This window comes from Pseudorasbora parva, chromosome 9 (genome assembly GCF_024679245.1).
Source record: "Pseudorasbora parva isolate DD20220531a chromosome 9, ASM2467924v1, whole genome shotgun sequence".
Lineage (NCBI taxonomy): Eukaryota > Metazoa > Chordata > Actinopteri > Cypriniformes > Gobionidae > Pseudorasbora > Pseudorasbora parva.
Genome location: NC_090180.1, coordinates 24974744 through 25000535, shown reverse-complemented (window position 1 = coordinate 25000535; position 25792 = coordinate 24974744). Strand labels below are relative to the sequence as shown.

Below are 25792 nucleotides of genomic sequence, written 5' to 3'. Positions count from 1 at the left end.
TGGTAACAACGCATGATGGATTAATGTTCATATTCTGTTTACGCCAAATATACCATCTGAATGTCTCAACAGAAATCGAGACTCATCAGACCAGGCAACATTTTTCCCGTCTTTAACTGTCCAATTTTGGTGAGCTTGTGCAAATTGTAGCCTCTTTTCCCAATTTTTAGTAGAGATGAGTGGTACCCGGTGGGATCTTCTGCTTTTGTAGCCCATACCTTGGTTGTAACGAGTGGTTATTTCAGTCAAAGTTGCTCTTCTATCAGCTTGAATCAGTCTGCCAATTCTCCTCTGACCTCTAGCATCAACAAGGCATTTTCAACCACAGAACTGCCGCATACTGGATGTTTTTCCCTTTTCACACCATTATTTGTAAACCATAGAAATGGTTGTGCGTGAAAATCCCAGTAACTGAGCAGATTGTGAAATACTCAGACCGGCCCCTCTGGCACCAACAACAATGCTACGCTAAAAGTAGCTTAAATCACCTTTCTGACCTGTGATTTGTTGATTAGATAATTGCATTAATGAGAAATTGAACAGGTGTTCCTAATAATCCTTAAGGTGAGTGTATATATGTATATACAGTGAGGAAAATAAGTATTTGAACAGCCTGCTATTTTGCAAGTTCTCCCACTTGGAAATCATGGAGGGGTCTGAAATTGTCATCGTAGCTGCATGTCCAATGTGAGAGACATAATCTAAAAAAAAAGAAAAATCCAAAAATCACAATACATGATTTTTTAACTCTTTAATTGTATGATACAGCTGCAAATAAGTATTTGAACACCTGTTTAATCAGCTAGAATTCTGACCCTCAAAGGCCTGTTAGTCTGCCTTTAAAGGTGCCCTAGAATGAAAAATTAAATTAACCTTGCCATGGTGAAATAATAAGAGTTCAGTACATTGACATCACATACTGTGAGTCTCAAACATCATTGCCTCCTACTTATGTAAATCTTGTGAATCCATAACAACGGAAAAAATGTGCTTTTCAACATAAACCCAACAGTGACACAAGCATTGGGGATCATTTATATGCACGCCCCAACATTTGCATCTGTCCAAACATGTGCATTGTCAGGCGGAAATGGAAGCGAATCATCAAAACAAGCTGTTCGCATGGACACACTTCATGTTCCAGGCTGTGCAGGAGACTTTTCTACCCCTTCCACAGATAAAAAAATGTTAACAGTCATGGTTGATGTTAATAATCCGATACCACAACACTTAAATTCAAGATCGTTCGTTTTTTCGGCCCATTTTAAGCAAGCTTCGCTCAGCGTCTTAAACTAAAGAAAGTGGCAATTACAACTGTATTCCTGCAAGCAGTAAGTAGCGATTTATCCACGTATTGACTGTTTAAACAATTTCTAATTGAATTCAAATTTTCTTAGAGAGAGAACTTTTTGTATTACAAAAAGCAACCGTAGATACTTTGCTTAGATCGTTCACTCGATACTTCTAGCAAACATCACCTTTTCAACCATATAAGTTAAAACGATAGTCATTTGACAAGGCTATTCATTTTGTAAAAACATAAGTTATATATTTATATTTTTGAGAACTGAAGTATGGTGTTTCCTATGATGTTTTTGCCTATTTGTATTTCCGATTAGGCTACATCACAGTCACTGCGTAACGTTAGCCTACATTGTGACTAACGTTATATAAACATGCAATATCGCTGACGAAAAAAGACAAGTCTAAAATGTAGGCTGAATGACACACTCAGAACATCTCAAATGAAGATTGATAAAATGCAGCTTACTTGTTTATTGGTGTTTTCAGTTCACCGGCGCGCGAGAAAGAGCTTGCGTGCAAATGGATGCCAGATTGGACATGTTTAGGTATAACGCTGGATATCATAGGTTTTTTTCACAGAAAAGTTCTGTTTGGGGGATTTAATTACTGAAATCTGGCAACCGCACGAACGCAAACTCTATCTCGTGCAGGTTGATCTGGTTTTAAATGGACCTGTAAAACTGTACCTGGACAATTTTTGCCCTTAAATAAGCCACATACCCTCTATGTAGATATCAGAGAACAATTTAACATATAGTTTCAAATCATTCTAGGGCACCTTTAAAATGTCCACCTCCACTCCATTTATTATCCTAAATTAGATGCACCTGTTTCAGGTTGTTAGCTGCATAAAGACACCTGTCCACCACAAACAATCAATAAGAATCCAACTACTAACATGGCCAAGATCAAAGAGCTGTCCAAAGACACCAGAGACAAAATTTTACACCTCCACAAGGCTGGAAAGGGCTACGGGGAAATTGCCAAGCAGCTTGGAGAAAAAGGTCCACTGTTGGAGCAATCATTAGAAAATGGAAGAAAGCTAAATATGACAGTCAATCTCCCTCGGACTGGGGCTCCATGCAATATCTCACCTCGTGGGGTCTCAATGATCCTAAGAAAGGTGAGAAATCAGCCCAGACCTACACGGGAGGAGCTGGTCAATGACCTGAAAAGAGCTGGGACCACCATTTCCAAGGTTACTGTTGGTAATACACTAAGACGTCATGGTTTGAATCATGCATGCCAAGGAAGGTTCCCCTGCTTAAACCAGCACATGTCCAGGGCCGTCTATGACCATATGGATGATCCAGAGGAGTCATGGGAGAAAGTCATGTGGTCAGATGAGACCAAAATAGAACTTTTTGGTCATAATTCCACTAAACGTGTTTGGAGGAAGAAGAATGATTAAAAACCATCCCAAGAACACCATCCCTACTGTGAAGCATGGGGGTGGTAGCATCATGCTTTAGGTTTTTTTTGCTGCACATGGGACAGGGCGACTGCACTGTATTAAGGAGAGAATGACCGGGGCCATGTATTGCAATATTTTGGGGAACAACCTCAGTAAGAGCATTGAAGATGGGTCGAGGCTGGGTCTTCCAACATGACAATGACCCGAAGCACACAGCCAGGATAATTATTTGTTCAAATACTTATTTGCAGCTGTATCATACAAATAAATAATTTTAAGAAATCATACATTGTGATTTCTGGATTTTTTTTTAGATTATGTTTCTCACAGTGCACATGCACCTACGATGACAATTTCAGACCGCTCCATGACCGCTCCGTGAGAGAACTTGCAAAATAGCAGAGTGTTCAAATAATTATTTTCCTCACTGTATATATATAAAGATATATATATATATATATAAAATTACAAGATGTTTATTGTAAACGTAATGTGCAGCGTTTGCTGAATGGAGATGATTGACAGCTGCAGCGGAGGGAAGACGAGTTTCCAACATTAACTTAAAGGGGTACTTCAGCGCTGGGAAGATGAATCTGTATTTAAACTGGGTCATTTATGTAGTAGAAATGTGAAATTATTTTTGAATTTGGTGCTTTCTAGACTGAGAAAAGACAGAAAATGTATTTTTGTCTCATGGGGATGAAAGACTACAATTTCCAGAATGCTTCGCTGCCCTGTGAGGCCATTCCCAAAGCCACCGCTACTGGATTACAGTGACTGAGTTCAGAAAGTACAATTAAATACTGAACGTGTGTTCAATATAACGATCGAGTTGCCGCGTGAGTCTCACAGCAGACTCAGATTAGGATTCAGATTACATTTAACGTCATAAATGAGTTGATGAGCTCTCGTGATGAGAGCTGAGGTAATCACGACCACATTCGCGGCATGCATTCACAACGTGTTTTCAGTTCATGCCTTTGGAAGCGTAACTTTCATAGAAATTAATTTGAGAAGTTAAAACACTTACATTGCTTAGCATCCGTTTAAATTAATGCCTGTAGCTGAGCTGTGCTGTAAGTGTGATCTCCATTCCCCATGCATGAGTTGAAAACATGGCTGTAGTCTTTAGCCTCTGGGCAAACATTCCTCTTGTGACGCAAATATAGTCAATTTGCATCACGAGAGGAATTTTTCCAGAAATAAAATGCATAAATCTCTCGTCTCAGGGGGATATAAGAGGGAGGAGCACGGTCATTTGAATATACTCCAGGGTTTCTACTGATACAAAGCCATGTTAATCGCTGAAGTAACCCTTTAACGATGGAAATATCATTGTCCCGCAGATTCAGCTATGGAATGGCTTTAGATGTGTACCAGCAAATCATATTACAAGAGTGATTGCTATGATTGCTAGAAGGATCATATGACAAAATATATTCCTGATTATTTAATTATCACAACAGGCTGAATCTGAGCAGGTGTCTGGCAGTCTGAGATTTTGTCGACAGACGGAGGCGGCTGTCTCGTGATTTTCTATGCAGGAAACGCTGCAAAACCCTTTATAACATTATAAACCAAACATATCCTAACCTCCAGTGATGTCACCAGAAGACGGGAAGGCACGGCACCAAACTCTGGTCTCATGGAGAAATGTGTTGCAGTGGCAGATACCATAGACAGAAGATACGCAGCAAAGAAGAAACACTAGTGGTTCACGTTTGCGAACATAATGCTGTTTTGGCACACAGTGTTCTGATTTACTAGCTCCTATTTACTGTTTGGAGGAGAGGGTCGTATTGGCTGCCTTAAACCATGTAGATGTTACGCAGGGTACCAGTTGGAACATGGCTTTCACAACAGTTGAACACAATGCAGTTCTTATTGTTGTGGGTTACCATGTGATGTGGGATATTCCATGATTCCCCTGACTGTGTCACCTCTTTGGACAACTTATTGACTGTTCCTGTCGCTATCACTTTCTGAATTTCAGCATTGTACACCTCGGTCTCTAGTAAGGCATCGTTCAGTGTTTCGGAGGCTGGGCATTACCATTTTCTTTGGGGTTTGGAAATGTGGCATATCTTTTTATGCAATTTGTCCATGGCGTAAGTGTGGAGCGCAAGACGAATCTGTTCTGCAGTGAAGGCACCGATGATGAGGAAGCTGAGCTGAGGCTTATCGCCTAGGAACATGCAGAATGACACTGTGGAGCCGTGAAGGATTTTAAAGGTGGGATAAGTTATATCTGGCAACCGTTGTTGTTATTTCAAATCACCAAAACAAACACACCCCTACCCGGCCCTATATTGTTAGTTCCGCCCCACACATGCGTAACCCAGGCAACGACTCTGGCAGAATCTGTGTGTAACTAATCCAGGTCGAATATTCAAGGAAAAAGTCCCCTCTTCCATCACAAAAACACATCGAAGATAGAACACGAGCCGACAGTCCAGCTAATGACAATTATGACAAGATTAGATTTATAGCGATCACAAAACACAAACAGTTCTCATGAACAACTCAATAAAGTTAGTAGGCTATACAAGCTCGATAGTCCAGCTAACAACATATATTACAATTATGACCGGATGGGTAATATAGATGTAAAGAGGAAACAAACATACCGGTATATTAGGAGTATAGTATCTTCCCTGTCAAACACATTTTGTGAGCTGACGCTTGAAACCTTGAAACACTGAGGGGATTTAGATGCTCCATATGGTGTGGAAATGAACGGGTATTTATCATCGTTGAAGTGAGCCACAGTACGATCCCAAATGGACAAACAAGCGAACATGACACACAAGCATATTCAAGCAAAATCCAGCATATTAGTTCTTTCTTGGCTAATGTCCTACCTGTGTGACTCGTGTTATTTGAATAATGACGTGAACTCGGCCTCTCGTCTCACCATAGACACGCCCTTACCTGCTGATTGGCTAAAAGTTTATTATTCCACTCGGCCCGAGTCCTTTTTCTAAAACGGTTTTGAAATAACACTTATCCCACCTTTAATGTCCTGTCAAATAATCCACAGGGCTAGGCCTTCCGGCTCTCATCGAAGGCCCAGGTGGAGTGCTGGTAAGAGCATAGTCCTCTCTGAGCCATCATCCAGGATGGCATAGCTGCTAATGGAGCACTTGCCATGGTGAAGTAGTACTTTAAAGGGATCCCATGGTGTTGAGACTTGTATGGCTTAATATAACATAAACAATGTCTCTTACTGAAATATGTAGTAGAAAACCCATGAAAGATCTACATTATTTAAAAAATCGATTTTATATTTGGACCATGGCCGGCACCATTTTGTTTGCGTTCTAGGTTGATGACGTAGAGTGGTTGCATTACTCAATCAGCTGGCGCTACCCGTAGCTATTTTTACCACAACACAACTCGAAAATTGTTTCAGAGTTAAACAAAACCAATGAATTGCTTTGTAATTGTACTTGAAACACACTCAAACATACATGTGCACACAAACTCACCTACACAAGTCACAAACAGATCGGCGGGCGGGCACACACACTTGAGAGACTGCGCTGTCTCAATCGAGATGTTGGGCTGCTCAGTCTCCACGACAGGGGCTGAATCTGAAATCGACCCCTATACTCTGAAATAGGGCATAATTTGAAGGGACGGCCATTTGTAGTGTTGTCCGACACCATAGTGGACATGTTCGAGTGCAGTCATTCAGTCTCACGTTGCACCGCAATAATGAGTGTACAGCCGATTTACAAACAGCTGTCCGACTTCACGCACTTGTCTTCATTCACTCCTTCAAGTTGTATTAGTGAACAAAAGTAGCAAATGTTATTTGTGTCTTAAAAGTGAAAGTTTAAAGATTGAGGTTAATTCACTGAGCTTGTGCTCAAACTTTAATGCACAAACCAATCCCATGCATCATCACCAAAACATCCTGCCTCTCTTCCTCACGTTACCCTATCCCATCGTCCTACCTAGATATTTCCCTCTGCTGGATACATTAGGCATTACAGTTAATCTACTGCATATCAACCGATAGCAACAGTCTATCTATGATATCAACACAGGGATTGAGGGTTATGTATGCTCGCACGCAGTGCGTGTTCGCGCCGATCTGTTGGGGTGTGTGTGTGTTCGCGCCGATCTGTTGGTGTGTGTGTGTTCGCGCCGATCTGTTGGGGTGTGTGTGAGTCTGTGAGAGAGAGAGTTTGTGTGCACATGTATGTTTGGGTGCGTGAAGTCGGACAGCTGTTTGTAAATCGGCTGTACACTCGTTATTGCGGTGCAACGCGAGACTGAATGACAGCGCTCGAACATGTCCACTATGATGTCGGACAACACTACAAATGGCCGTCCCTTCAAATAATGCCCTATTTCAGGGTATAGGGGGTCGATTTCAGATTCAGCCCCTGTCGTGGAGACTGAGCAGCCCAACATCTCGATTGAGACAGCGCAGTCTCTCAGGTGTGTGTGCCCGCCCACCGATCTGTTTGTGACTTGTGTAGGTGAGTTTGTGTGGACATGTATGTTTGAGTGTGTTTTAAGTACAATTACAAAGCAATTCATTGGTTTTGTTTAACTCTGAAACAATTTTCGAGTTGCGTTGAGGTAAAAATAGCTACGGGTAACGCCAGCTGATTGAGGAGTGCAACCACTCTACGTCATCAACCTAGAACGCAAACAAAATGGCGCCGCCCATGGTCCAAATATAAAATCGATTTTTTAAATAATGTAGATCTTTCATGGGTTTTCTACTACATAATTCAGTAAGAGACATAATTTATGTTATATTAAGCCATACAAGTCTCAACACCATGGGATCCCTTTAATAACCTTTAATAGCACACCACTGCCATCTGCTGGTTTGTCCACATAAAGCACTTCTGAGGGTGTATTCACCAGACAGCTCTCCTCTTTTGTTGGCATGACCAGTCTTGGGTGTCCTGGAATTAATCTTGTGCAGCACTGGTAAGTGTTTCCCTTGACAAATGCTGCAGGGCTTCCGCAGGTTGCTCTGCGCAGTTTGATGGGTTCTAGCACATCGCCAGCGCCTTCTATTTGTACCAATCCATTCTGATAACTTGCCTCTGGTCAGTTTTACAACCTCTGTACATTGGCTCAAGAAGTGATCTGAATTGCTACAGAATCGACAAAGGCTCATTTCTGTTCTTGGCAGGGAGATTCACACAGGAGCTGGAAAAATTTCTCTCTCTATCGCCTCTCTGGCTCCACGCAACACAGTGGTGATCCACTTATTCTGGCGAGGCTCCTGTCTCGGCCATTGCCTCTCCTTGGTGGTCTTCACCGGTGACAAACTTCATATTCCTGGCACCATGACTCATATTGCAGCCACTCGGAGAGTTCAGTCAGGGTATAGGCCGTTCCTGGATAATGGAATGTACTGCGCCTGAATTCAGCTCTCAGCTCTGTTAGTTAAGCATGCCTACAAGTGCCTGAATCTGTAGGGCACACTTCTCAAAGGCAGCTTGATCACCACGTCGAACATCAGGTGAGTCCATAACACTGCCTATTTTGTTCAATGCCATCTGATGGGGCTGGCCGAACTTCTGATTAAGAGCAGTCATGGTATCGCTGTAAGGCGTGGGGGAGTTTGGAAACGAATCTGCTAGCAGCCTTGCCTCTTCCAACTTCAAGTGATCCACTAGGATTTGGAATTTAAAGAGCTCTGTCCCATGAGGGGGCATTAGATTCTCTTATGCTATCTTTAATCTAGCAAACTTGCTGGGATCTCTGTGACTGAAATAGAGGATCGCTGGCATTGGACCTCACTATGTCGGCTCAGAGTGTGGGATGGTCTGGTGCTGAAATCAGGCTATGCTCATTGTCCTTAAGACAAAGAAAAAGCTAAGAGGTGACCGTGCTTTTTCAGTCATTGGTCCTAATAGTATTCATGTGTGTTATGTTAATTATTTTGTGTATTTACAATGTATAGCACTTTGGCGTTGTTATTTTTAAAGTTCTTCATAAATAAATGAGATTGAGACTGAAGTGAACTTAAAACAATCTTTGAATAAACTCATTATATTTTTTTTTTACATTTATCGGTGACCTTCCCTCTTAGACATATTCAGAACTGTAATAATTATCAAACAGCTTTCTTAACTGCATAAATAATACATTTAATATAGATTAATAATCTTTTCTCTGCTCTCATTATTTCTTTGTTCATCAGTGCTGCTGTCACTCTGCTGCTGTTCAATGGCCACTGAAGAACATGACGCGGATCTGACCCGCAGTCACGCGCATCTATTATGAGAATACTCAACAAAACTGACATTTTGGCAGCATTCCCTGTATTTTTGTTATTGTTTGTTCAAAAGCGAAAGAGAACTCTGTGTGCCTGAGACTGGCACAACTAGGGATCTGATTGAGACACAGCCACAAAGACAGGACATCGACATACAGCGCGTTCTCTTCTGTCTTGTCGTGCTTAGATGGTTTAAAAGCATTACATGAATAAGAGCGTGATCATATAATGTAATGCTAGGTAAAAATGTAAAAATGAATGCTGCATTAAATATTTTTAATGCGTTAAAATGACATGACTGGATTTCAGGATTCAACCTGCATCACGGAAATAAAATGGCCTTAAGTTATAAAAAGAACATCTTTTTTCTGTTTAACTTTATCTAACATCTTCATCTTTATCTGTTCACGAATATATGGGAGAACATGTCCGATGCATTTACTCCTTTTGCAGCGTTTCTTCATGCAAACTGGATAACCATCTTCAAGGACAACCCTGTGTTTGTTTTTCGGAGTCCCAAAATATTCCCATACTGCAGATTGTAACTTTTATTTGGTCGGGGATAGCAATTAGAATTTGTAGCCTCTGGCTCCGACATTTTCTCAGCTGTGCATGTATGAATGGAGTCTAAGCAGTGAAGTGTAATGAAGTTGCATATGTGCAGTAGCGCAGGTGAGATCTGCTTACATTTTTTTCCCCAAAACAGTGTATAAGCAAATGCTCACAATATGATAATCGTACATATCAATATTGCGATAAACTGTCATACCGGTATACCGTTGCAACCCTAGAGTGGATTCTCTACTCCTCTCTGCATGTATTCTACTTACATGATTGTACTAATTGGCTAGTTATCTGTCCAGTAGTGTTGTAGTCAAGACCACCTAAACCGAGACCAAGACAAGACCAAGACTTTGAAGGGCCGAGACCGAGTCAAGACCAAGACCAAGACAGGCCGAGACCGAGTCAAGACCGAGACCAATGCATGTCCCCACACTTATGATAAAATGTGGAATATGCATATGATTGGCACTTCTCTCGTATGTGTGGGTGTGTAAGTGTACCATGAGAGAAGTTTTGATCAAATAATCAAAAGGCATTGCAGCTTTGTGGGAATTAATATTTTTCTTCTAGAAGCAAATAACACTGAACTTTTCATCAATGGGAGGCACTGAAGACGACGTGTCCATATTATTTACAGTCTATGGTGGACACAAACACCAAACAGACACTAACAGAGTTTTGTGTTTTGTTTTGTGAAAAGTGCTCAATCCCATTTTAAAACTCAAAGTTCCCTAAGAATGCTAATCTGGATGAGGTATTAATCTCAGACACAGTCCATTATGTCTTAAATGAATGTGAATAACAGGAGGTGGAATATGTATCATACAGATATGCATTGGTATGCTGCTTAAGCACATTATTTTATATATGTACATATTTTTCATTTACAAATTGAAAATGTTATTGTGCAGCTTTATTGTGCAACAACAAGGAAAAGAAACCCTGTACTTGACAGACACACAGACACACAGACCATTTTTTTGAAAAATGCAACGAAACAATTTTTTATTATCTTATGTTTATATCTCCTATTATGTATGATCTCTTATCTTGATGTTTCTTTTGTTCCAACAGGTTGAATTGTTTTGGTATATAATCATATCAATATTAGAAATAGCATTAACAGTCAACAAATAGCCACATTTTCTGCCATATACAATTTAATAAAATGATCAGCTAGCTAACAAACAACTTTGTTCTGTTTTCACCTCACTCCAGTCTAAACTAAATGATTTTAGACTATTTATTTTACTACACATTCAACATACATAAGCTGAAATACTGTGGATAGTTAAAACTAATAAATCTTACTCTCCACTCTTGCTAAATTGGGTAAGCACACTTGTGTTCTCATTTCTGAGGTGTTCTGAGTAAATTATTAAACTGATTCGTTCAGTTCATTGTTGAACAGATCAGTTCTTATTACCGTCGTTAAAATGATTCGGTTCAAATGAGTCATTTGGTCGTGAATCGGACATTAGCAGACCCGTTGTGTGTGAATCACGGCTGTCAGAACATCGCGGAAGGTTTGTCACACAGAAAACACTTCATAACATCACTTCAAGTAAATTAACTAATGGTCAAGACCTCTGACTCTCTGACTCTCTGACTCTCTGACTCTCTGACTCTCTGACTCTCTGACTCTCTGACTCTCTGACTCTCTGACTCTCTGACTCTCTGACTCTCTGACTCTCTGACTCTCTGACTCTCTCTGCAGATAGCAGGCTTCATTCAGTGATAAAAACAAATATTATCAATATTAATTGAAGTTTTACAGCATATTGGAGAAGAAGGAACTAATTTATTACCGGTAGTCATAAATTAAAATCGTTATCGGGACACAGAGCCGCTAAGAGCTTTTCGGAGGCTCGAAGTCAACCTTGACACCATCCAGGACACCTCGTTGTGCCCCTTTCTCGACCCGCGCATTCCAAAGGCTCTTTGAACATCACACAAAGACCTCACACCAATGCAAAACCAACTATTTGTCCCTCTGACCACAACAACTGACCACCAGCCGAGCAATGCCGTACTAAGATGAACCAATGCTTGTAGGAGCATTCAAACACAAGTACATGACTCTTCATTCCGGCTGAACTGGTAAAAATCATATCCAGGCGAACAAACTAAGGTTGACCTGCTAGTATATTGATTCTCAGTTTGTGGTTAAGAAATAATTGGGACTTCACTCCTTTCCATGAACAAACATCCCTTTCCCAGTAACTGTATGAATGTGTGTTTTTGTTAGTTTGTGTGTGTTTAGAATAGTTCAATAAACTTTTGTTTACCTTTTTTTATATATACAAGTGTCTTTGGCTATGTGTTTATAAGTTACTGCCTCAAACTGATCAATTGTGTTAACCAAGCTCAAAAAAAAAAGTGAACATAAAATTGATATTATTGCCGTTGTAACGGGTAATATTAGGGCTGCCCCCAAATAGTCGACTAAACGTTAGTCGATATGAAAAGGGCTTGGTCGAATACATTTTCATTAGGTGGTTAGTTGCAACAAAAAAAAAATCACGTGAAAAAATTACCCAATCAGGGGCTACGCAGTCAGTGTATGACATGACATCAAAGTAACGAGAGATCAACGAGACCTCGTGCCTCGCGGTATACCAAAGCGCACTTGTGGGAGGAAAAAGGTCAGGAAAAAGGTCCAAAGTGTGGGATCATTTTGAAAAGTCTAAGGACGACCCTAAAAAGGCTGTTTGCAAACTCTGCAGGCAAACATTTGCCTATCACTCCTCAACGTCGAATATGTCTTATCATTTAAAACATGTAAGTAGTAACGTTAACCACCACATGGCCCCTCGTTTTAACAATAAGGATATAAACACATTTGCACTGTTAAGTTAAATCATATTCATGGTTTTTGACATGACTTTGTCTCTAGGCTCATCCACAATATAGCAGTGATGATGTGGCGTCGTGCGCTTCGACTTCGCAGTCAACAATGATGCAGCAGAGATTAGTTTTTAGACCCCCTCTAAGTGAGAAAAAAAAAGCGAGAAATCACAGAGAAAATTGTCGATTTCATTGCGCTTGATATGAGACCAATCAACGTTGTCCGTGGTGACAGGTTCAAAGAAATGTTTGAATTCCTCGAACCAGGCTACATCATTCCCAAACGCGACACAATAATGCATGGCTTAACAAGCAAGTTCAACACGACTAAAGAAATTCTTGTTAAGAAAATTCAAAGTTGTACAGCAGTCAGCTTTACAACAGACACATGGACCTCTATCAAGAGTGAGGGTTACATGACCGTTACTGCACACTTCATGTCTGACAATTGGCAACTACATTCTTTTGTGTTGGAAACAAGTGCTAGAGGAGAGCCACATAGCTGTCAACATAAAAGAGCGACTCAGTGAAGTGATGGAAGAATTTAAAATACCTGCAGAAAAGAGGGTAGCAGTCGTTCATGACAATGCCGCTAATATGGTGCTGTGCACAGAACTGATTTCTAAGGATCCATCCTGGGGTAATGCGAAGGGTGTCCGTTGTGCGGGGCACACGTTACAGTTATGTATAAACGTGGCTCTTAAAACTGACCCCATATGTGGTTGCATCGTCTGCTGCTAGACCCCTTGTGGGGCATTTCAAGAAAAGTACCAAGGCTACAACAGCTCTGACTCATAAACAGAAGCAGCAGAATGTTGCAGAACACAAACTTATCCACGATGTCTCCACAAGATGGAACTCCACGTACTTCATGCTGGAGAGACTTTTGGAACAGAGATGGCCGGTTACAGCTGTGCTGTCAGACCCTGAAATTACCAAACGGTCTGAACGAGGTCTAGATCTCACAACAGCACATTGGCTGACAGCGGAGGACATGGTCACAGTGCTAAAGCCTATGATCACTCTCACTGAGCTGCTTTCTCAGGATTTAAACGCATCCCTATCTGCCACACTGCCTATGTTAATAAACCTGAAGAGATGCCATTTGGTGCTGCGCAACGAAGACAGTCCCACCACAAAAGCACTAAAGACAGAACTAGCAAAAGAAATTGACACGAGATGGCAACTAACGGAAAATATTGCGACATCGCTACAGAAGCTGCGCCAGAAAGTGATCATGACAGCATTAGCCCTGCAGAGGAGGGTGAGCCCGAACCGAAAAGGGAAAAGCAGGCCGAGATATCCATGCTAATGTCCATTGATGAGGAGGAGCATGCAGAAGAGAAGGATGAACTAAAAATGTACTTGGCAGATAAAACAAAGGTTGATTTGGGACCATTGGCATGGTGGCAAAAAAATGAACATCGATATCCAAAGCTCGCTAAAGCAGCTTAACGCCTCCACTGTATCCCTTCCATATCCACTACATCCGAGCGCATCTTTTCAAAGGCCGGCTTAATTGTGAACAAGTCGAGAAGCTCCCTTCTTCCCAACAATGTGGACAAGCTGGTGTTCCTCTCACATAATATGAAAAAAATTAAATAGAATTAAAAGCTTGTAGGTAAGAATGCTCAACTTCCTTTTTGTAGTGTTTCTGTTTGCTGTAAGGCTATATTTAAAAAAAAAAAAAAAAAACGGGAATTTTTATAACGGGTAGGCTATACAAATAAATAAATACATAGGCCTTTTATTTTTATTTATTCGTTTTTATAAAATGCAGAAGTTGTTTTTTTTTTTTTTTTGTTCTGTAAGAAAAATTAGTCTGATGTTTGCAATTTGTTGTTTCAGGTCAAGACTCATCCGTCATCTTTGCGGTTTTGCTCTGATATTTTTGATTTGTATTAGTGTTCTTTAAATTATTTGTTCCACACATTTTGCCTTAAATATAGCCTAGTTGTTCTAAACAATTTAAGTCATATAAGCTGTTGATTTGTTTGCCGCCTTCTTTTTTATTCTAAGTTTTGGCGCGATGTGCATATGTGCATTTATTAAATTGTTCGTTTTTGTTCATTTTCCTTTTGAACAATATAAAAATATTAATTTTCCACTGTATTATACCAAACAGCGTTTTGCTACAGTATTTGTTTTTTACTAGGCCTAAGTAGCTAATACGTTTTTTGACATGTAACTGTTACAGTTTGTATTTGTGATAATAAATTATTAAAATGCACATGCAGTCTGATTGCTGTTTTTATGTTATAATTAGCCTAAAATGTTCAGGTCGCTTTACTATTCTGTTTTAAGCGCTTCATTTTCATTTTGAACGCGCTAATATCATGCTTTGCATTTTTTGTCATATGGAAGTGTTAAACTTCAACTTGGACTATACCTTTTCATAAACACATACATGTTAGGTTTTGGCTTTTATACACAATTGTAGGCTAGGGCCTATATAAGCAAGTTTTTATATTAATGCCATAAATTAATGATTATTCGACTAATCGCTAAAATGCAGGAATGTTAGTCAACTAGGAATATCTTTAGTCGGGGGCAGCCCTAGGTAATATCCCAATTCGAGATTGATAATGTACTCTAATTTCAACGCATCGCTGGACGAATAGTTGATAAAGTGTTAAATATTAATTCTGAATCATTTAATATGTATCACGATTCCTTTCACTGTAATTCAATACCCCTTTGAGATATTTGATCAGAATCAATTTCTTACAGTACAGTAGCCTACACTTTAGTGTTTCTGTTTAATGTTAAATAAAATGAGGCATGGTATGCTAACTGTATCTTACATAGCTTGTGTATAACTTTATCTCGCGGCTCAACAATTTTACCTCCTACCGACCAAAATCCAACGTATTTCCAGATATGGCTTTTTAGATTTTGGAGGGTTAAAATCACTTTCTCTGCCACGGTTGAGTTGGGCTCTGCACTTTCTTCCATCTTCACTGCAAGACGCGACAACATTCAGCAGCGACTCCTGTGACCTGTCCCTGAACCCCCTTGCACGCACTCACTCGCAAAGCAGACAGCCACGCCTCTACTACCAAGTTTTTTTCCCGCTTTTAAAAAAAATTAATTTTCACCTTCGAAATTCGTTTTTTAAAAACTATTTGAATATATATTCAATTTAGAATATTCGTTGACAGCCCTAATATAGACCATTCACACTCTCAGGTTGTATAATAACAAACGGTTTAATTCATTAAGGAATAGGACATATTAACTCAAGCCATATAATTATTAATATGATAAAACATGTGACTGTTATTTGACATTGCTCCAAGTTACCATAACCTCTGTATGCCACGCAATTCTACAAATGTGTGTGTGAGCAACACTCAGGTGCTCTTGTTCAGGAAGAAAAGTAACCAGCACCAGCGTTTTTGACATGTTGAGGCATGCTGATGCTGCTCGCAACGATGCTTGCAAACGAAACGGGATATACAATCTACAATTTTTTTTAAAAAAGTGCAGTATTTCTTACCTTAAATTAATATAAATCCGATCTTCAATTCCCGCGCTATACACATTTAACGGAGTTCACGTCAATAAAAGCAACAGATATGAGCTGCATTTAAGTCATCAGCTCATGCTCAAACACAACAATATAATTGATTTGTATTATTGGTATTAATTGATATTAATCTGTCTCGAAAGAATTTAGAAAGGCATTTACTCCTGATCTTTTCACAATCGGAGGGATATCTGATCAGAGAAAACGAATGAAGTGAGCAGTCGTAAAAAGGCCATAGCTCTTGCAGCTACGCTGAAGGAACATGCTGCTGCTGGCGCAGATGCTGAACACAGCGCGAGTCCTTTTTGACAGTCACGTGGTCTCGAGTTGTTTCCACCAGGGCAGCACATCTCAAAATTTCTTTTAATTAATGTCTTTAATATAAAAAGGAGAAGCCTAAAATGAGCATGTCACCACATTAGTACTGAAAACATATATACAGGTAATGTAGGTTACAGGTAAATACAGGACAATAATCGCACAACCTATTCAATATTCTATAATTAAATCAACTAATCGAATAATTCGAAAATCGTGACCCATCCCTACTGTTGCAGTAGGCATGGACAAACAATTTTCTAATCATGAATTTACTCATATCCTGCTATCTGTGAATGTGGTTGTATTTTCTATCTTCAGAGAATAGAGTTTCATGTACAAAAGCAGAACACTGCTCATTACGTGTGCTCAGGAAGTGTCGGAAAGCATCAATATGCACTAGTGGTGTGCATAAATGATTATTCTGTCATCTGCACTGCCTTTCCTACAATTAGGATTGAGGCAAGAAAGTGGATCTTGAGGGCCAGAGTTGAGAACCCCCTGGCTTCAAGTACAAATAAATAATACAACTAAATCAGTGCATATCAGCAAAACCTTGAATAAGAGGTGAAAAGAACATTGTGCCTGCAGGAAAAGCTCATTACCTTTATCATGGAGACGGGCATTCTTCATTTTACTGATAACCTCATCATCTTCATTGTAATGGGCCTCCACTATAACATCAGGAGCATTTGCCGCATTCTGACTGGCTGGAGTTCTCTCATTTATATCTCCACTGACTGCCTGTGTACATAACATGATATAAATTATGCATTGACATTTATAACGTTATACTGTTATAATCATTGTTTCTCACTTTACATAATGATTACACAATCACATACAAAACTACTAGTAATACATTCTACATGCATTTATAAATATATTTTAAATCAACCTATTTTAATACAAAAAGTTTTACACTACTCGTATTTGACAGTATAACATCCCCTATAGAAATGGAATTATATCCACTAATTAATTGACAAACTGTTTAATGAATGAACTTGCATTTCCCCAGTGCATTTAGTGTATCATTACAATTTGTATATCATCTTTTCTTATACTATATAGTGTTATGCATGCTTGATGATAGAATTACTAGTTAATGTTAGCCCATCTAGCTGGTGTCTCCTATCAAAATAGAAGTTTTTGCAGAAGTAGAAATGCTGTTACTTGTCAAAAAATTTAATTTAAGTAGAGTAAAAGTCCCTATCCTAAATACTACTCAAAGTAGGAGTAAAAAGTAGCCATTTTAAAAGTACTCAAGAGTAGTTAGTAGTGAGTATAATGCTATGAATGTTAGTTTAGCTTATACCCTGCAAATTAAAAATGTAGCTTACTCTTTTATGGATGATTCTCAGTAAGAACAAAAAACATGATAATCACCAAAAAATATTTCAATATTTCTTTGAGAAATCAACCAATAATCTGGTAACATTTATGATAACCATTCTGTAGAGGTTTTCTTGCGGGTTAATTAAAAAAGGTTGCAAAGTGTTGTACATTAACAATTTTACGTAAAAAGAAGGTTTAAAAAAATCTTTTTAAAAGAAAAGTTCTTTCTTTTCAAGATGCATTGGTTGAAATGCTTTAATTTCAATGGACGTTTTCCCTGTAAAAAGAATTTAAAAAATCAGAATCAAGTAAATCGAGTAACATCGAGTAAATGGTTTTCACCACTGAATATTTTTGCTTGCAATTAAAAAATAAAAGCTTATTTTAAATATAAATCTGATGTTTTATAAAAGTTATTTGCTATATACATGGCATACAATTTTAAATCGCCATGTAAGAACACATTATATTAAAATATACACTTCAATAAGCTGACAGAAAGCAGGTTTAATGCGTTTACATGTTAAACGAAAACGACGAAAGGGATTCTAGCAGTGATGATTGGTTAATGCCTAATGCACTTTAAAGCCTGGCACACAATCAAGCTAAATGAAGTGTGTCCAGCAGATGGCGCCACGAGCTTGTGCAGCGCTAACAGAATACGTACCATTTATGCATATTACATGTATTAGAAAATGTAATATTCTGCGGTCCATTTGTAGTAATTGTTTAAGGCGATTTGACGATTTCAGTCATCATCATACAGTAGCCAGCACTACCCCTTTCATAAAGCGCGTGTGCCTCTCACTTTAGGCTGGTCACTATGGTTGATTTGACTGGAGTCACGCGTGACGCATGGAGACACAGGACTGATTATTCATCTTAGTCAATCACCTTGACAGGAAAAATAAATAAACATAATGTAGCGACGGCAGGTTTAGGGAAAATAGCGCAGTAAAAGTACCAATTCCATATTTAAAAATGTACCACTGCATTTAATGACTCACACTTTGGTGGACATCACTTTCTTATAGAATGCAGTGTGTTTGTTATATTTATCAGAATATAAATCAACACACAATTTTCCACTCACTCCAATGAGTCATCCTTTCAAACAAAGGAATGCTCCCGCTGAGAATTGCACCTTCCTCACTGGTCAAGCCAAAACTCAAAGGTGTGGCCTCCACAGAATTTAAAAGCCAACACGATAGTAGTGCTTGCTAGCTGGTTTTTCCATTCCCGAATGCTGCTCGTGTGAGACTTCATCCAGCATCGCCAGCACAGCTGTGCCGGCCAGCCCAAAACACATCAAGCCATGTGGACCTTATTCGACCATAATAGTCTCTGCAATTCACTGTCGCTTCTTCTGTCAACACGGAAGGAATCGATTTCAACTGCAACACCATTGGACCGAACTATCAAGACGTTCTCCTGCGATTGTATATGCAGACGCTCTTCAACAACTCGGGCAAATGCAAGTAACGCATTTATTCTATATTCTACAATATAGGGCGGCACAATTAATCAAATTTCGCAATTACGATTATGGATGCTACGATTATGTAATCTTTCAAAGCCCGATTACAAAAAAACCCAAGCTTATATTATTCTGTGCGTGTCACCGGCGGAATATAACTTCCAATTAAATCTAATTATTATCTCTAAACGATTTCTTTGTAACCGACTACGCAACCTTTCTTAAAACAAAGAAACTTGTCATAACTGATGATTCTCCCAGGTGTTAGACTCTTTTTTGTGTTTAAGTTGATTCTGATCTGCTTATAAATAAATGAGCTAAGAAAGGGTTCTTTTTCTGTGGCCACAGAAAATATATTTCTGAAGAGTTGATAATCAGTATTTTAATCAGTACTCAGTGTTTGTTGGATGAACAGATTATTAATATACACTTAAATAATAATTGTAATATTAATTCAGTTACATGAAGTTAATTGAGTTAACTGAGCAAAATATTGATAATTAATTATAACGAGTTACGATTAAAGGTGCACTATGCAACTTTTCCATCCATTAGAGGGTGCCTATTCAAAACAAAGGTGTAGTTTGATGATGCCAAGTTTGAGCGCAGCATCTTGGGACATGTGGTCTTCACCTCACAGACAGTGAAAAATAGGACTTGGACAGAAATCATGTTGATGGATTGGGTTATTAACGTTACTGTAGTATGAAGCAGAGCAGGACAGAGTGTTGTGGAGCTGAGCATGGCTTCTGGAGCGATTGTTACGCAAACACGGCTCACGAGCAACAGGACTTTTCTTATGATAGGACACAGTTGCCGGCCACCCGCACTATTTCTGCTTTTCTCATGAGTATAAGGTAATGCAGCTCTGTTTATCTATTAGATATATTGAAGTGTGTATAAAATTACGTTATGACGTTACTCTGTAAGTTCGCTCGGCAGCTACTGTGACATTTGTTGCACACTGCTAAGAGTAAAGCGTTTCTGCCAAATAAAACTGGAAACCGCGGGAAACACAGATATAACGTAATTGACAGGCGACTCCCTCAGACGCTATGCTCATACGTCCCAGGTCCTTGGGTTAAATAGCAATTTTCTCTTTTTTCTTGGGTTAAATAGCAATTTACAAATAGTTGGAAACATTTGGGATATTGTAAGAACTCAACTGAACAAAATATATAGCACTGGCCTAGTGGTTTTTGGATATTTTACTGCAAAAATACTAAAGTGCACCTTTAATTATTAATATTCCCCTTTGAGCAAATTTGTTACATTGGAGCTAATTGAATTGGAAATCTGTGTAATTTTGCTGACTGGACATAAATATGCTAATATATGTAAAATGGAGAAGTAGATGAAACTACAGGAAGTAGAAAACATTGGCTAATTTGCCAAAAAGAATAAATAAGCAAAAAAGGGGCAGGGATCTACAGAAATTAATAAATAATGACTTCTGCAAGCTCTGATTTCAAGCAGATATGATTGCCAACTTCAGAAGTGGAAAATTAGGGACATTCTAGCAGAAGTCATCAACCATGCCCCTGCGGGAATCCACTGTCCTGCAAAGTTTATTTCCAATCTGCTTCAGCAAACCTGCCTGTCATTTCAAGGGATCCCATAAAGCTGATGATAGTAATAACCTTACATGTATCTGCAAATCTATAAGAAATATATTTGTGCCTTTAGGGTGTAACATCTACATTTTCTCATGTTTAATTGCTTTCCTAGTCTGCTGATTATTTACAAAGCTGATTATTTTCATCTTGACAAAACTTGCCTTGCAGCAGTTTAGATTTCCTGACACATAACTGCCCACACATGCACACATAACTGAATAACTCATCATTAAAGCTTTAGCTTTGTTGCCAATTCTGATATAAAGAAAGTTTATTTAACTTAAGAATTAAAAAAGCAAACATCTACTTGCTCTGTTGAACTAAAAACTAGTGATTGACTGTTATTTATTGTATTATTTCTGTTTTTTACAATTATAGCAACAGCGCCAAACTGAACTTTTTAAACACTGTAATTTTTGCAATTTCACTCCCTTACATAAAGAACAAAAGACACTTCTACATCAATAAATAGTCAGAAAGTTTTTGTTTTGTTTGTTTTTTTGTTTTTCTAAATACAGTGCAAAGTCTTTTTAACATTAATGCAGTTTCATCTTTTTATTTATAAATACAGCATATTAACAACAGGCAAAATAAATGTATAAAGTCTAATGTTTTCAAATGGAGAACATAAATAAATGAGTTTTAAGCTAAGGTTTATAACACATGTTTAATAGACTAAAGAGTGAAAATTTTCTGGAATATGCAACATTGTCAGAAAAATAAACAAAACCGTGAATACATCATAGCTATTACAGAGTTCATCTCATCTGGTATGTTATCATTAAAAAGTCCATCTCATCTGGTAGCCTACGTTATCAAAATTATTAATAGTGTTTGTGTCGGTCTAGATTATGAAATATGATGACACAGCGCTGTTTTCACCTCTGCGTTTACAATTCTCGAGGACGCGGAGGCCTAATAATTCATTTCCAAAGAGCTGTAATAATTTTCAGGTGCAACGGATCGCAGTTGATCCGTGATCCGAACGGATCACGATCCATGGTTCGGAACGCACGTGACCCGTGGATTTATTGCGTTTTTTCTTTTTTTTTCTGGGCACTTCTGTGGACACACCGGGGTCAGTGTAGAAGTCAAAGCCGCCCCACGGCCGCAGTGCAAGACGGCCATTATTGTAAGATGGCTAGCGCAGTGGAGGACTTCTTCTGGCAGATGCCTGTATTTGTGGAATTTTTTTATGTCAGGGGAGTCTCAAAATTCACACACAAATGCAGTGAAGTTCACAGACCGCAAGCAGTTTGTAAATTAAGATATATTTGTGTGTGCATCAGAAATACATTTCAGAATCTTGAGCGCATTTGTACATTTTCTTTGCATTTCTGAATTTTGTGTGTATTTATGAATTGTGTGCATTTATGCAATTTGTATGCATTTGTGAATCTTCTGTGCTTTTTAAATTTTGTGTGTGCATTTGTGAATTTTTGTGCATTTGTGTATCCTGTGTGTGCATTTATGAATCCTGTGTGTGCATTTGTGTATCCTGTGTGTGTGTATTTATCTTTGAGACTCTTTTAGCTCCATACCTGTACACCCCATACAATCAGTAAGAATCTAACCTGGCCAAGACCAAAGAGCTGTCCAAAGACACCAGAGACAAAATTGTACACCTCCACAAGGCTGAAAAGGGCAACAGGGAAATTGCCAAGCAGCTTGGTGAAAAAAGATCCACTGTTGGAGCAATGGAAGAAACTGGAAGAAGCTAAATATGACTAATCTCCCTCGGACTGGGGCTCCATGCAAGATCTCACCTCGTAGGGTATATCAATAATCGTAAGAAAGGTGGGAAATCAGTCCAGAACTACACAGGAGGAGCTGGTCAATGACCTGAAAAGAGCTGGGACTACAGTTTCCAAGGTTACTGTTGGTATACACTAAGACGTCATGGTTTGAAATCATGCATGGCACGGAAGGTTCCCCTGCTTAAACCAGCACATGTCCAGGCCCGTTTTAAGTTTGCCAATGACCATTTGGATGATCCAGAGGAGACATGGGAGAAAGTCATTTGGTCAGATGAGACCAAAATATAACTTTTTGGTCATAATTCCACTAAACATGTTTAGAGGAAGAAGAATGATGAGTACCATCCCAAGAACACCATCCCTACTGTGAAGCATGGGGGTGGTAGCATCATCCGAATCATTGATCGATTCACTGATTCAATACATACTTCGGTTTTTAACCACGGTTTTCAGTTCAGTTTTTTGCTTCTTTTTTATTCTATTCTTAGGCGACAGGAACAGAAAGTTATTAGTAATACTCTATCTTTATTTTACTTTCCAAAGACTTGGAAAACCCTAACTTAAACTTAACTTTACTAAAAAAAAAACTTGTACACATTCCTAATGTATTGTATAATATAAAATAAATATAAGATTTACAGTGGCAGCTCAGAGCTCTAAAGTAGCATTTAAGTATGAAATTGAATAAATAAATGTAGGCTGAAATTAAAACAGTCTCCAATATACAATATACATTGATTAAAAGCTACTGTTTTATTACTTTATTCAAGAGCAGTGATTTTCTCTTTTAACATAATTTTAGAGGTGAACTGTCCCTTTAAAGACAAGTGTTCACAATCACAATCTGCTTCCATCTCATATACAGAAACACGTGATTTTACTTTCACTTTAGACATAACCGACTGTGTTTATATATGTAAATGTTTTTTTTTTTTCTCCCTTTGTAGCACTGAGATTTTCTTTAAAATGAAAAGTGCTTTATAAATAAAATGTATGATTATTATTATTATTTTAACCTTGTGAGTTTTTGACAGTATTAGCGCAGTAAGACTACTTATGCTGACTTCACATGATCTCGGAATTATCGTAAATACGAGTTTCCTAGGTGAAACTTGAATGCAATGAGCTCGTAATCACGACTTCAGAAGTCATAATTATCAAATTTACGATAGTACATTAAGGCAGCATTATGCGGACTTCACGTGCTCTCAGAATTATCGTAAATATGAGTTTCCTAGGTAAAAATTGCACATGAACGCCCTCTCATTTCAAAATTTGAATACGATGAGCTCGTAATCACGACTTCAGAAGTGGGAATTATCAAATTTCCTATAGCATGTGAAGGCGGCATAAGTCCAGTAATCATGTCACATGCATTTGGCAGGCGGGCACGTGCTCAGTGCATGTAAAACGCAAATGAAATATTTAACCGGCAAGGCTTTAAAATACGGCTAAGCACCCCCTAACTTTAGTGCATATGATTAGATATTTGCTCATATCAGCGCATAGGACTCACAGGCACACTTAAACAGAGCCGAAATAAACTGAGAGAAATATTTAAAATGGAGAGAAATCAAAGTTTGAGTTTTGTTTTTTTTGTTATGTTTGTGGGGGCAGTAGTCCGTGAGGAGGGGTTATTGAACGTTCGCCGCTTCTTGCCTCCTGTGAGGGGCGATGAGGGTATGTGGCAAGCAGCAAGGCGAGGGACCGTGGCAGGCAATATTGAACATCAGCTGCGCACCCCACCGGTCTTTTTTCATGCCAGCGTGCTTGGGATATAAAAGGAGGAGCAAAGACAGTGGAAGACGAGAGGACCAGGCCTGGACTTTACGTTGAGTTTTGTTTATGGTTTGTTATGTGTGTGCGGGGCAGTCGTCCGTGAGGGCTGCCGGCGTTACTTTCGTTTTGTTTATTTATTTGAATAAAAGTTGTTGAACATTCGCCGGTTCCCACCTCTTTCCTTCCCATTTCTACAAACTTTATTACAGCCGTACTGAACGGTTCAATATTATATTGAGAATTGTGGCATCCCTAATATGTACATATGGATAAAGTACCTTCCACTGTTCAGGGGGGAGAACTTTCACCACAACAACATCTCCATTGAGAGCCCTGTTACGAGCTGTAATTCCATCCAGAAAGATATCGGCTGATCCATCCTGCAGATTTTTTTTTGACAATTGACAAAACGTGATTGTTGCAACTTGCATCACAAAAGATAGTTACACATAATCAGAATTACGACAACGACAAACCAGTGCCTACTTCTACTCAATAAGATTTTTTCAGTTACTTTTAAATGAGAATAATGTTTATTCCAGAAACCATTTATGTTCAACTTTAGGGTGTAATGTAAATGTAGTATGTGTAAAGGTGGGGGAAAAATACTCACAGGAGATGGGACAAAAGCTTCCTTGTACTTCTTAGGGTTTATTCTCAGTGCTCCCTTAAAGAGAATGCCATTTAAATATTTGAAATATGAAACATGATGAGTGTTTAAATAGCTTTCCATTATGAGATTTCACTCTATATAATTACATATACACATACACATATATATATATACACACACACACACATATACACACACACGCATATATATATACATACATACATACATACATACATACATACATACATACATACATACATACATACAAACATATATATAGCATGTCATACAGCAGCACACTGTTTGGCTTGGACTACCCAGATGTATAAGTTTGAACTAAATGTACTAAATTCACTAAATTCATGTACTAAATTCACCTGAATGAGTTCTCCTCTCTTTAGGCCTGCAGACACATTCTCTGTAGACATGTACTGCTCGAAGAGATGCTTCCGGGAGCCTCTACAATCTTTGGTGTTTTTATCTTTATCCTTTTGATGCAAACTTTCTTTTGTTGCTGTGAAAACAAAGATCAAATTGTAGCTCATATGCAAAAAATGACTGCACCGTAAAAAAAAAAAAAAATCAAATTGGCCTCTCCAATTGAAGATTTTCTAGTGACTGGTCACATCTAAATTTTGCAGTTGGTCCCACTGTATTTCTGTGAATTGATACAATTTAATTAACAGAAATTAAATTTGACCAACTAAAAAAATTAGATGTGAAATTTTTCATTTGGAGACCTGATTTTTTTTTACAGTGTGATGTTCAATTATATATGGAATAAAACTAAATCTGTTCATGACATTCACATGATGCATTATTAGGAAACCATGGCTTTTGAGACTTAAATTGTGACTGAGTTTAAAAATACTGATAAATAAGATAAGAAAGCAGAGGAAGAACAGTTTGTGGGTTTAATCTACACTATATTGCCAGAAGTATTGGGACATGCCTCCAAATCATTGAATTCAGGTGTTCCAAT

The 25792-nt window shown here is 38.6% G+C and overlaps 1 protein-coding gene across 3 annotated transcripts in view; it reads right to left on the bottom strand.

Annotated features, from left to right (window-relative positions):
• dis3l2 (DIS3 like 3'-5' exoribonuclease 2) overlaps window positions 1–25792 on the bottom strand; it is a 208504-nt gene that overhangs the window by 149885 nt on the left and 32827 nt on the right. For all 3 annotated transcript variants that reach the window (XM_067454397.1, XM_067454398.1, XM_067454399.1), the window contains exons 3-6: window positions 25188–25324; window positions 24811–24864; window positions 24476–24577; window positions 16836–16974 (exon numbers count right to left, since the gene is read on the bottom strand). In XM_067454397.1, the coding sequence (XP_067310498.1) occupies window positions 16836–16974; window positions 24476–24577; window positions 24811–24864; window positions 25188–25324 (432 nt within the window). The remainder of the gene's footprint in view (window positions 1–16835; window positions 16975–24475; window positions 24578–24810; window positions 24865–25187; window positions 25325–25792) is intronic.